Genomic DNA, 14,192 nt, shown 5'->3' with positions numbered 1-14,192 from the left:
GCATTTTTTTGTGTTACGTCGGTGCTCAAAGTTTCAGATTGTGGGGCATTTCAAATTAGGGATGCTCAACCTGTACGCTAAAAAAAAAAAAGGATTGAGGAACATTTCTATATTCACCTCTTAAGGCCAGTAAAGGAATTTGGTATGCCCACAGGCACATCAGTCTTGTTTGAACACTGTGATCTACAGTCCTTCTAGAGGGAGAATTCAGTATTAAATATAGCATTGTTCTAGGAATTGCTCAGGATTCTCAATGGAGAAATTTTCATTTAAGAAAAAAAATGGAGTCATGCAACACAAGTAATTGATATCTTAAATCCAAGTGTCCTTTTAAAATTCTGCTTTAATAACTTAGGGAGGACGTCCTTTAAATAAAGTAGACCAACCTTCAAAACACAGGCCAACCCATTATTTTCTGCCTCTTCTCTTGCCAGCAGAGCTTTCGTTACCCTTCAAGTAAATTAAATTCACACCTCTTTATAACTGAGCATCTTTATCCACTGGCACAATTTCAAAGTACTCGGCCCTAAGCATCGCCATTAGTGTTAGGTATTTTATGTATCATTTGACACTCTTCCAAACATTTTATTGGACATTCCACCCAACGACACAGTGTGTGGGATTTTAGCATCATTAGCACCTTCATGGAGAGGGAAAAATTAAGGTGTGTGTAAAACTACCCAGAGTCAAGTCAGTTCAGGAATCTAGAACATGTTACTGGCTCTTACCAGCTCCTTTTGAATCTGTGGCTTAGCACGTAAACACATTTATCAACAGCATCACCACTAGCTAGCTCGGTGGCTCCTTCCGGAACACAGATGACAGTGTCAATTTAATGAAATCCAGGCCCACCACACCTCAGGGCCACAGAGCTGTTTTTCCTGGGGTCTGGAAAAGTACCTAGTTGTGAGGGTTTTCAAGAGCATTTGTGCATGGTTTACATACTTGGTTTGCAGATTCAATGAGGAGGTTTCCTGACTTTTCAAAAGAACTGAGTCTATAACTACCACGAAATGGTGGTCGGAGCCACAGTGCACACCAGCAGGCTTAGGTTACAACTGCAGTGAAATAGTGAATTAAAACACGTGGAATATGCAGAGACTCCAAAAACTAAACTCAGTAATAACTTTATTGATGTTTTTAGACAAATATCAGTAACTTTATAACTAATCTTTATATGTGAAAGATTAGTATAACCGTGGTGATCACAATTAAAATGATAAAGCCCATAATTTCAAACCTTTTGGATACCAAGTCCAAAATCAAAAGCTCTAACTTTTTAAAGCTATTAGAAAACACAGCATTTTAATCTTTATCTCCTGAGAAGGTAGCTAAGGCCTGAAACTGCCAATTCAAATACAACGGAGTAAAGTACATACTAAGGGGATGAGAAGATTCCCAACTGGTAACTCCCCCACTGCAAATGCAAAAGTGACTTTCTCAAAAAAAAAAAAAAAAAAAAGAGAGACAAATTGACTGACTACCGGTTATTAAATTAGAATGTCTCACGCAGGGCTTCTGATTACTTGAAAAAGTACTCCTCCCTTGTTAGCAAGGATGGGGGTCGCTCCTAGTGCCTTGATCATGGAGTCAATTTCTTAAACAGCTATCATCCCTTCCAAAGCATTTTAAACAATACTGAACTACCCAATGAGAACTAGATGAGGATTACAGACATAAAGTGGAAACTAAAATCCTACCATATGCTACCTCCATAGGTTTAAGGAAATCGGTATGACTTGGAAACTACAATCTAAAAAGAATCATTATGGTTTACTCAATTTTTTAATGGCAAGCTCACAAAACTAATTCCCCGAAACGTGAGGTTATTCAGCCTGGAGTCATATGGAGCATAATCTGTGCAATTAAGAATCTTTTGCAGAGTTGGGACAAGAGGATTTAAAAAAAAAAAAAGTCACAAAGCAAAAGAGCATGCCAAAGGCAGGCAATGCCAACAAGGGATCTCCCGGAAGCAGTCCATAAAATATTTTCAAACACAATTAACGCATGAGAATTCCTATGTAAAGCACACAAAAAGTCTTCCCCCAAAGCTGTCAAATCCTGAGTCCAGGTGCTTCCTGGCTACTGGGAAGCACAAGGAATAAATTGGGGCAAGAGGAAAAACCCGGTAGAAATTGACCGTGTATGTGTTGATACAGAGTTTAGACTTCATCCATGGGGTAACAGGGACCCACGGAAGGGTTTTTAAATGGGAAAAGGACAGGGATCCTGTTGTGTTCCTAATGATCGAGCCCATCCCCAAATGGAGATAAATGGGGAGATTGTAGCCAGCAAACTAAAGTAAGGAACAGGTGGTGAGCAACAAATTTGAGAACACTGGCAGGCAGAAGCCGCAGGACTTAATGACTGACTAGGCTGACTGGTTGGGCTGAGTGAGGTAGGTGTGCCAAAGGTTTCGGACAAGTTTTCGTTGCTGTTGTTTTAAATGAGGAACCTACTAGAGGAGTTCTCATACTTCAATCAGCAACAGAATTACTGTGAGGAAGATGATTAAAAATGCAAAATCCAGGAACTCACCCCCCTCCACCAACTGTGATTCAGTCCGTGTAGAGTAGGGCCCAAGCATGCATTCCCCACTCCCAGTCATCAGCCCCGAAAGGCTTCATTGTTAAAGCAACGGCGTCTGCGCCTGCGGTGTTATCACAATGGAGGATTAAAGTATAGTGGGACGGGATAATAATGCTGAAGGAGGGGGAGGAAGGAAGCTTTCTCTACTCTTGAGAAAGCTAAATGCAATCTGAACTACATTGTTTAGGTTTTATTATTTAGACAGTTATAGCTATTTAAAACACACAAAGAAGACATGCTTCCACCAGAAGGCAGCTCAAATACAGGGGAGCGTGGGAGCTAGTTAAAAAGGGCGATGGTTCAGGAAATCAGGGAGGGAAGGTCACCTCAAACCACAGGCTCAGTTGAGTAGGAAGCGATGACCAAGCTCCTAACAGACCCCAGTGCCAACCTTAGAGAAAGACAGGGCCCATCCTCCTTCCCTGCCTAACAATTTGTGGGCGTAACTGACACTTCCAAGAAGGACCAGGGAAATTTTGCTGATGATCTGTCATCCAAATTACTGATCCAAATGGTCTAGTATGAATTTAAACCAGGGTTTCTCTGGGCACTAAGGACATTTTGGGCTGTCAATGCTGTTAGGCAGTTGTCCTGTGCACTGCAGGACGTACTAGATGCTAGTAGCATCTCCCCAGTTGTGACAACCAAAAATGTCTCCAGAAATTGCCAGATGTCACCCACAGAGGGAAGCACCCACATTGAGAATCACTGCCTTAAACTACGAGGCTTCAGAATCGTGGAAGCAGAACCAGCCTTCCAATCAAACACATGGCTTTGAATTCCAGCTCTGCCACTCAAAAAGTAAAAAACCTCAGGTAGGCCTATTTCTTTGTCTTTAAAATGGGGAGAACAAGACCTACCACGGGTTATTCTGAGGATTTACCTAAAATAATGCACAAAGCACTCAGGGCAACACCTAGCCCCTGTGGCAATTACTAAGTACAACTTTTATGTTTTCAAAGATTTCAAAGAGCCGCTTTTGTTTTTTGAAGAGGAACTAGGGACATGTGCCTCCAGCATTGGCCTTGGGTGAAAACCTACACCCCCTAAAAGGAACACACAATCTACAGAACAGGCTGCCTCAGTCCTCCCCCTCCCCAGCCTGGGGGTCTGAACCTGGGGTCCATGGATGCCCAAGTAGTCAGTGGATACAATTCAGGGGACCTGTGAACTTGAATGGAAAAAAAACCACACAGACTTCTTTTTTTTTTTTTTTTTTTTTTGAGACGGAGTCTCGCTCAGTCGCCCAGGTTGGAGTGCAGTGGTGTGATCTGGGCTCACTGCAAGCTCCGCCTCCAGGGTTTATGCCATTCTCCTGCCTCAGCCTCCTGAGTAGTTGGGACTGGCTAGTTTTTTGTATTTTTTAGTAGAGACGGGGTTTCACCGTGTTAGCCAGGATGGTCTTGATCTCCTGACCTCGTGATCCGCCCGTCTCGGCCTCCCAAAGTGCTGGGATTACAGGCTTGAGCCACTGCGACCGGCCGACTTATTTTCACTAATAGAAATTTAGCACTTTCTTCAGTTATGCTTGGAGGCCAAAAATCACACATTGTCAACTACACCTGGTCATTGTCACAAAAATCAGGTTTTTCTCCTTGCCTAACAATTTGTTAAATATCAGTTTTGCTCAGGTCTACTTTGAGATTATGAAAGTTATTAGCCTTGCTGCTACATCTTATTTGATGTGTTAATAAAGAAGCACATGGGCTGGGCACGGTGGCTCACACCTGTAACCCCAGCACTTTGGGAGGCCAATGCGAGTGGATCACGAGGTCCGGAGTTCGAGACCAGCCTGGCCAACATGGTGAAACCTCGTCTCTACTAAAAATACAAAAATTTGCCGGGCATGGTGGTGCGTGCGTGCCTGTAACCCCAGCTACTCCAGAGGCTGAGGCAGGAGAATTGCTTGAACCTGGGAGGCGGAGGTTGCAGTGAGATTATGCCATTATTACACTCCAGCTCTGGGCGACAGAGCAAGACTGGGGGGTGGGGAGTGGGGGAGAAGCGAAGCACATGTTACCATACCACACATCTGGGGGTTTTGTATTTTTAACACGGTATTTTTAATTGGGTTATTGTATGCATTTAAAATTCGTACTCTGAGAAGAGGTCCACAGGCTTCCCTGATGAGGGTCAAAGGTACAACAGAACCCCCTACCCCAAACCTTCTCTGCTAAGCCCATAATTCCCAAGTAGCCTTCTGTTCTTAAATTATTAAACAAGATTTGTTATAAAATTTGTGAATTTGAGCGACACAAATCACTTTGTTTCCCTGCACAAATCATATAGCAATGGTCCAAAGGACAGACCTAACAGTATCTGCCATGTTTCTGAATTCAGGACCATCCTCATAATTCTACAAGGTAATTGAGTGTCTCACTTTCCCCTAATTGACGTGAACCAGCATTCCACCTTTACCGTAACATAAATTTGATCTATTTCATCGGCATATACCAAATATCTACCATGTACCAGAGCTGTCTCCAGGATGCAGACCCTGGTGGAGGTCTGCCTTCAAAAGATATGCCCAGCCCAGGGGAAAAAATGGACGTGGGATTGCCAGACCTTTTCAGAGCTGGCTGGCCTGTTAGAGACATTCCACTCCAACATGGCGAGAAGAGGCTATAGACACTCACTCACCACCGTTTTTGTGTGTGAGTTTTTGTTTTTTTGAGAGTCTCTCTGCAGCCCAGGCTGGAGTGCAGTGGCACAATCTGGGCTCAGTGCAACCTCCACCTCCCTGGTTCAAGCAATTTTCTTGCCTCAGCCTCCAGAGTAGCTGGGACTACAGGCAAGGGCCACCAACTCCCAGCTGATTTTTGTATTTTTAGTAGAGATGGGGTTTCATCATGTTGGCCAGGTTGGTCTCAAACTCCTGTCCTCAGGTGATCTGTCCACCTCGGCCTCCCAAAGTGCTGGGATTACAGGCGTGAGTCACCACACCTGGCCCTTGTTTTTGAGAGAGTTTCACGCTATTGTCCAGGCTGGAGTGCAGTCTCGACTTCCTGGGCTCAGGGGATCTCCCGCCTCAGCCTCCCAACTAGCTGGGACTACAGGTACAGAAAACCCACCACACCTGGCTTTTTTTTGGAGACAGGTTTTTCCCATGTTGTCCAGGCTGGTCTTGAACTCTTGGGCTCAAGCACTTCACCCACCTCAGCCTCCCAGAGTGCTGGGATTACAGGCATGCGGCATCGCGCCCGGCCTCTCACTCACCCTCTGGATACCCAGGCATCCTGCCTAGCACATGGGGCTAGGAACAGACCAGGATTCCTCCACCAGCTCAGATATGCCTACACTATCTAAACATGGGACAAGTTTATTCCTGTTAGCCTCAGGCTAAGTCACAAAATGGTTTTTGGGCTCAAGAGTCCTTAGAGTCCAATACTTCACTTACAAGATGACCACAGATGAGTTGTTTTGTTAAAAGCAAAAATAAAAATGTCCTGGGTTACACCTCATCAGCCAGAACACTAAACCAGCACCACCGAGCCCCATCTACAGTTGCTCTTGGTGGGCTGGTGGCTGCTGCGCTCCCAACACAGTAACAACATAATAACTAAGTGGTTCGAGTTTAATTCCACTAAAATCACATCATGGAACTGGAACATTAGAAAGGATTACTGACAAACGGGGAAAAGAAGAACATGAATCCAGGCTCCACAGGCATTTGACTCACCCTTGAGTCACGTCCAATATTCACATGCCAAGAGTAATGCCTTTTGACTCATTATCAATTAAATGTTTTTGGAGACCTCACAAGTCGATTTTTCACCAAGCTCCCCTTACTAAAAACTACACGAACTTAGATCCCAATCTAGCCACGATCTCTTTATTTTTCAAATGTGGATACTGACAGTAAGGTCGACGTGCTTCACCCCAAATAAAGTGATGGGAGAGAATACAATATGAATTGGAGTTCTTATGCCCAGAACACTTGTAATGACTCAAGGTCTGACAGATGCGTACATACACACATTCCCCACCCTCCCACGCACGTAATATTTCTTTCTAGAATGTTCACCTTGCCATCAAAGCTTTCTCATCTTTAAGAACAGACGGGGAATTAAAATATTAACAGCTTATGTTTCACCTTTCCCTCTTAAGGTTCTATTCTGCTCTACACACGTCTTTATCATCAATCTTTTTACTTCCTCTTTGCACAACTAAATTATTAAGATGCCACTTCCACACCTTTCCAATTTAGAAAAGGCCAGTTTCTCCTCCTGCCTCCCACACTAGGGATCCATGGTTCTCCTGGACAGTGTCAGCCCAAAGTGTTAAAAATCTCTTAGTTTTTCTTCATTCGCTTTTTTCCCACTTTAACAAAACAACAAAAACATCCCATTGTGAACCAACACTTCAAGAGGCTAAATCTAAATTTGGCCAAGGAGGTTTAAGGACAAAGGGAAGTGCCAGAGTCTTTGGGCCCCATGCTGAGATCACCCTCCTCAAAGCGTAAAAGAAAACCCATGAACAGGCCGGACACAGTGGCTCATGCCTGTAATCCCAGCCCTCTGGAAGGCTGAGGCAGGCGGATCACTTGATGCCAGGAGTTTGAGACCAGCCTGGCCAACATGGTGAAATCCCGTCTCTACTAAAAATAATAATAATAATAATAATAATAATTACAAAAATTAGCTGGGCATGGTGGCTCAAGTCTGTAATCCTGGCTACTTGGTAGGCTGAGGCACAAGAATTGTTTGAACCCAGGAGGTGGAGGTTGCAGTGAGCTGAGATCGTGCCACTGCACTCCACCCTGGGCGACAGAGTGAGACTCCATCTCAGAGGAAAAAAAGAAAGTTAAGAAAATCCATGGACGATAAATACAGGTGAGTGTTCACAAGGTGCTCACAACAGGGACACTTCCCAGACTCACCCCTTACTAGTTGGGTGACCATAATACACTATTTCTCCTCACCGCTAAATTCAGTATGCCAGAGCTTTCATTAACCATTCAGCCCTAGGGCTGGCAGGGTAATTAATGAAACCTTGGCTCTTCAGCTCCACCACTCAAGCACCATTTTATCTCTAGCAGTCTCCCTGCCCTACATCCTTACCTAAGAAATGTGGGGACTAAAATTAACATGCTTTGTTTTCTCCAGGTCACTTCAGACCACCTAAATACACTGATATTGCTTAAAAACCCTACAGTGTGCTCCACAGCTACTCCCTTAAGAGTAAAAACCCGAACAGGTGTACATGGTTTTTTTTTTTTCTTTTTAATGGACGGGGAAGACTCAGAAAGGTTAACATAAACCAAAGGTCACACGCAGAGCCCATCAGGAAGAAGCCAGACTCAAACCTAGGTGTTGCTCCAAATCCTCAGTCTTTACTAAATCTTGCGCGTTCGGAGATCCTTTAAATTTGAGGGAGAAAATGCAAAGTGAGTACTCAGAAATTCAGAAAGAAAAAGTCAGCGTTAAAAATGGTAAGAGAAAAGCCTGCTCTATCCAATTCGAGGAAAACTGTGGGAAAACCAAGGTATGAGCGAGACACTCCAAGTGGAACCTATGGGAAGTGCAGATTCAAGTCTGCGGCAGTCACAGGTTTAAAAGCCACCAGAAAAAGAAAGGGCAGTTCTATCTTTCCCGCGACTCCCACCCCCACGACAGAGGCATCCCGAGAAAAGAAGCCTGCAAAGTATCACCCCCCTTCAAATTTCCTGCACACAGTTCCGACTTTAGCAGGCCTCTCTCTTCTGGTCGGCTTTTTTTTTTTTTTTTTTGAGACAAGGTCTTGCTCTGTCGCCCAGGCTGGAGTGCAATGGCGCGATCTTGGCTCACTACAACCTCCGCTTCCCGGGTTTCAGCGATTCTCCTGCCTCAGCCTCCCGAGTAGCTAGGATTACAGGCGCCCGCCACCACTCCCGGCTAATTTTTGTATTTTTAGAAGAGACGGGGTTTCACCATGTTGGCCAGGGTGGTCTCGAACTCCTGACCTCGTGATCTGCCCGCCTCGGTCTCCCAAAATGCTGGGATTACAGGCGTGAGCCACCGCGCCCGGCGGACTCTTTTGATAGCTCCCCGATTCGGGGTGTAAACGATTCCCGCGCCCAGACCTCATGCCTCCCCACCCCCAATAATAATAATCGTTTCCTTTTCCCGTCCCCCAGTTCCTTTCCGGGGTATCCGTCTCCTACGCAGTCGGCTGAGAATTCTGCAAGCGCTGCGCGTCCGCAGACCTTTCCACAGCCCCATCTCCCTGCGAGGGGAAACCCCCGCCCCCAAGAGGGAAATTTACCCGCCTGCAAGAACAGGAAAAGGTCGCGCGGGCAGCCCCGCTCGGCGCACGCCCCCAGCCCGGGCTCGCCGCGCGGGTCACGCCTCGCTCCGCCGCAATCCCTACAACCCTCGTCCCATGGGGGGTCTGCCCGCGCCCGGCAGCCCGGGGAATCCCCGAGCGGGAGTGCGAAGGCGGCGAGCCCGCGTGGGAGCGCGGGTGGACGGCCAGGGCCCGGAAGGGCGGCGCGGCTGGCGGGCACCCGGGACTGCCCCTCCAGGCCCCGAGCTGCGGCCGGGACCGAGCGTGGCGCGAGCAGGAGCGCGGCCTCCGCCCGGCCGCCGGTGCACGCGGCCCCGCAGCGCGCTGTGCGCGGCAGCCCGGGAGACCGCGGCGCCGCGCGGGCCGCCCGCATTGTTCGGCCCGCGGCGCACGCCCCGCCCGACCCCGGCCCCAGCTCGCCAGGCGGCGGGAGCGGCGGGGATGGCCGCGCAGGTGGCGGCGGGCGCCCTCACCTTTGGCGCCGAGCATGAAGTCGAGCGTGCTGTGCCGTGCTGCTGCCATAGTGAGGCGAGGCCCTGTGCCATGCCTGGGGGAGCGGCCGCGGGAGACTGAGGGGCCGCGCGGCGTGTCAGGCTGCGGCCGGCGGGGAGTGCGCTGCGCCCGGGGAGGCCAGGACTAGGAGGTGGGAGGGGCCGCCGGGAGAGACCCGGGGCGCGGGGGCGGGGCCGGTCCCGCCTCCGGGAGGGAGGAAGCCAGGACGCCTCCAGCCCCGAACTTGGAGCGCCGGGTGTGAGGCCTCGCTAATGGTGGAAACGTGGGCGCCGTGCTCCCCGGCGTGCGTCACCAATGGCCGCGCCCTGCTCCAAGGCTCGCGCGGCCGCTCCCGCCATCCGTTAGGTCACCTTAGGTTTAAACAGCGCAGCAGGACTTCCGGGGGGCCCACCCCCTACGCTTCCCCACACACCTCTCCCCAAGCCAAGGCCCCTCTTATTTCCTGGCGGAGTCGGGAAAATCAAATGAGATCCACCCCTGTAGTCTTAAGAGTACTGCCTGGCTTTTCTTACAATGCTGCAGTTAAACCCATTCGGATTATTACCATTATTAGCAAGGGTCTGCTTTGCATTTGAGGACTGAATAGAAAGCGCTTGGGCATTTACGTTGTCTACGTTTTCACGCAAAATAAGAAAGAGGGAGAAGCCCGTAAGAGGACAGCATTGCTGTTAATATTGAATTAGGAAACTGTGGACTCCGGAGTTCCTCGTCTAGCAGGACTCCATCACTGGCGCCTCTATTCATGGCAATAGCCTTTGCGGTGGGCTTATTTTTGACACTGGGGTTATGGCTGCTGTTCAACAAAATAATGGCAAAGGGGAGAGAGCATGAGCGTCTGAACTAAAAGTATTCTTTATTGCACTGACAACATCCCTGGGCAAATGCCTCCATCATCCTGTCAGGCTTTTGTGCCTCTCACGGCCACAGGAATTGCTGTAATGGTTAGACAAAATTTAAATCAATGAACTCATGGGCCTCCACAAAAGCAACGAAGAACCTGGATATTAAATTCATCTCTCCCCCAGGCAACAGCTGTTTTGCTGAGTTCTTCACCCTTCTACAAAAACTGGGCAGTGCCTTCACAAGTGTTCAACAAGGGTCTGTTGAACAGACCTTTCTCTGTTAAGAACTGGATCTTTTTCTAGGACCTGCATTAATTTTTGTCTACCCATGGCCACCTGTTTGTTATTCTGCATGTCTTCCTTTCTTCTGTGTGTCCTAGGTTCTCAATTTTGTTAGCTATTGCAATTCTCATCCTTCAGTTATCTATGTCAGTCTGCAGCTCCTCTTTCTTCCTAGGATGTTCTCCACTTCTTGCCATTCCTCTGGAGTCAGGTCACTGACAATAGAGTTGTCTTTGTCCTGCATGTTGCAGGGGCAGTAGGGCTCCATGGGCCTCAGGTGTGCCTTTCCCCACTCAGCACCAGTGTGGGCCTCACGTCAAAAGGACCCTGCATTTGGTTTAATTCTCTGTTGCCATCTTGAAATTCTTAATTCTTGAACGAGGGGCCCCATGTTTTTATTTTGCACTTGGCCTGCAAACTATGTAGCTGGTTATGCTCTGCAGCTTGTGTCTGGCAGCACAGGTGGCCCTAGGCCTCAGGCTTGAAATCTCATCCCCAGCACTTGTACCTCACCTTGTTTCCTGCAAGGTACAAAGTAGGGATGAAAATCCTGAGATGCTTTGCTTAACTTATCAGACAGCCATAACAAAAGTGGAGTTTAACAAATGCGTCATTGGCTGGGCATGGCTCATGCCTGTAATCCTGACACTTTGGGAGGCCGAAGCAGGTGGATTGCTTGAGGCCCGGAGTTGGAGACCAGCCTGGTCAACATGGTAAAATCCCATCTCCACCTAAAATACAAAAATTAACTGGGCTTGGTGGCACACGCCTGTAATCCCAACTAATTGGGAAGCTGAGGCATGAGAATCACTTGAACCTAGGAAGTGGAGGTTGCAGTGAGCCGAGATCATGCCACTGCACTCCAGACTGGGTAACAGAGCAAGACTGTCTTAAAAAACAAACAAAAAAACCACAACAAATGCTTCATGATGTTAGCACAACATCAGAGTTAAATTGGCCTCGATATGGAACCAACATTGTTGGGGTAACATTAGGAGTTATTGCAAGGATGTTCCCAATGCACGTCCTACTTACCAGTAACATAATCCTGCTCGAGGCCTCTTTTAAACACTCCAATTGAGCTGTGAGTATCTATTTGGATTTGGGAACATGTTCTCATTACCTGAGTTTTATAATCTAGGCCCTTGGCTTCCAGGCCTGTTTCAGGACTAATAATCATGTTGTTGTGGTAATTGTGTTACAGTCGACCAGTGGATCCTGTGCAGAGTCTTAAATACTGCACAGCTGTTATCAGACACGTCAGCAACTCGTCCTGCAACAAAAGACTCAGCAGAGACTAGATTTACCCTAGTCTGACTAGAGCCTGCATTCTTGAGACAGTCTTGCCAATGGTGAAAATGTGGATATCGTGGATTCGTGTCCTGCAGCCTGCCGCTGACTGCTCTTGCCAGAAAAGTAAGACTGAGAAAGAGTAAAGCAGTCCTGCCTTCACGGAGCTGGCCAGGCACTCACAGTTGTGCCTGGGTGTCCTGTTGAACAGAAACGACTCCCGAGAACACCAACATCAGGGAAGGCCACTCTATGACAAGGAGGGTACAAAACACAAACAAGACCACTCTGTAATCATGTCTGAACACGGAGAAAACATAAGCCTTGTCCAAACCACAAATGTGACCAAACACCACCTCAGCCCCCAATCCTGGCTAATATGAGTGACTGCTGCTTCTTTACCAACCACAGCTGTAGTCTGGCTCTAATTTTCTCTGCTTCTAGAGAACATTTGTTAAACCATCCAATCATAGAATTCCCCCCACCCCCACCCCCCGCACCAGCTTCCGATCCAGAGCAACGCCTGGCTTCCCTAAACGCTCCCCAAAACCACCTGACACAGTGTCATGTCAGATGCCTATTAACTTCAGTAGGGATGGCACCAGGTTCAAGGGGCCAAAGAAGAGACTCAGAGACAGAGTTTACTGGTAACTTACATACGGGGACGATCCAGTGGCAGTGGGTTCAACAGGAGAACACCCTCCCCGTAACAACCTGGCAACCTTCATTTACCCTAAACAAAGGGCCTCAATCCCCTTCAGGACCCACACTGCTTTGGCCAGGCCAGAAGCTCAGATGTTCCCCATGGATAAGGAATGACTCTCTGGTTGGCCATGCTGGGAACTCCAAACACACATTCAGGTGCACTTGACATATGGGGTCATTCTCACCTGACAGGTTATCGCTGCCGGGGTGCCTCTAACATACCCAGGTGCAAATCCTCTAAGTCGTCCTTTCTCACACCCTCTTATTGAGACCCCCCGCCCCATCACCACCTCTATTCCCATGGTATGTGTTTCCTCCGCCTGCAAGGAGAAGAAAACTGCTTGTTCAACTCTAGGTGTGTTCTTGGGAGTGTGTGGCTACAGTGCAGTGACAATATAGACAGCAAGATGAAGTCCAGGCTTAGGGTGAAAGCTTTGGTGACCCACTTAGCAAAATGCTAGTATTGAGTATTACTCCTGTCCCAACCTCCCTTTCAAATGGGCCCACTTGCTTCTGAGCAGACAGGCCAAGCTGGACATCAGCAACAGAGTTTCTAAAAATTTAGAGAAAGAGCCACACTGTCCTACACAGTGAGCAAGTGTGTACTGGGAAGAAGGAAGTCAAAAGCAGAAAAGTGCCCTCTGTTAAAAAGGAGGAGGTGGTGGTGGTGGCAGTGGATGCGTAGCTGAACTGCTAATTGGAAATATCCATAGACTGTTGGCCTGCACTGTAAGGCCACCCATCATGCTGCTGTCCCAAACTTTCATTGCAGGGCGGGTGAGGGAGCTGATGGGGGCTGGCAGTCCTTAACAGCTGCCCCGGCCATCAAAGCCAGTAGCTTTTTGTTTCTTTTCTTTTTTTTTTTTTTTTTTTAAATATATACAATTTTTTTTTTCCACCAGTTCATTTGGGACCCTTGGAGACATTCTGCCTCCCCGGCCCCTGTGTGCCGCTGTAGTGATGTCAGTTCCCCTCTTAAACACTTGGCATTAGCTATTAGGGTTAGAGTGGCGACACAGATCTGGATCACTCCCCACCATTTTTTCAGATGAATGTGGGACTCACCCAGCTATTTTAACACTATTTAAATTTTTGACTGAAAATAGTATGTAAGGCCGGGCATGGTGACTCACGCCTGTAATCCCAGCACTTTGGGAGGCCAAGGCGGGCGGATCACCTGAGGTCAGGAGTTCAAGACCAGCCTGACCAACGTGGTGAAATCCCATCTCTACTAACAATACAAAAATTAGCCAGGCGTGGTGGCAGGCGCCTGTAATCCCAGCTACTTGGGACGCTAAAATGGGAGGATAGCTTGAACCGGGAGACAGAGGTTGCAGTGAGCCAACATTGGGCCACTGCACCCCAGCCTGGGCGACAGAGTGAGACACCATCTCAAAAAAAAAAAAAAGTATATAAGCAAGAGGGGGCTAGGATCTTTACAGCGATTCTCAATTTCAGCTGCACACTGGAATCACCTTGGGAGTTTTAAACATACTGCCACTGCCTGGGCCTAGCCCTAGTGTCTGAGGAAATTGGCTCCAGGTACAGCCTGGGCATTGGGATTGTTAATAAATAAATAAATACAAACCCAGGAGATTCCAGAGTAAAGCCAAAAGCACCACTGCCAAATCAAACAGCAGTCTGTATCACAATAGAGCCCACTCCACATCCACAAGGATGGCTATATGTAAGTAAATAAAGAAACAC

The 14,192-nt window shown here is 47.8% G+C and overlaps 1 protein-coding gene across 2 annotated transcripts in view; it reads right to left on the bottom strand.

Moving 5' to 3' along the window:
- Positions 1–9,628, bottom strand: part of SMS (spermine synthase) — a 56,705-nt gene extending 47,077 nt beyond the window's left edge. For both annotated transcript variants that reach the window (XM_025372510.1, XM_025372511.1), the window contains exon 1: positions 9,327–9,628. In XM_025372510.1, the coding sequence (XP_025228295.1) occupies positions 9,327–9,375 (49 nt within the window). In that variant the 5' untranslated portion in view covers positions 9,376–9,628. The remainder of the gene's footprint in view (positions 1–9,326) is intronic.
- Positions 9,629–14,192: the final 4,564 nt, after the last annotated feature.

Source organism: Theropithecus gelada, chromosome X, assembly GCF_003255815.1.
Source record: "Theropithecus gelada isolate Dixy chromosome X, Tgel_1.0, whole genome shotgun sequence".
NCBI lineage: Eukaryota > Metazoa > Chordata > Mammalia > Primates > Cercopithecidae > Theropithecus > Theropithecus gelada.
Note: the sequence above shows the minus strand (reverse complement) of the source record. Positions and strands in the feature narration are given on the sequence as shown.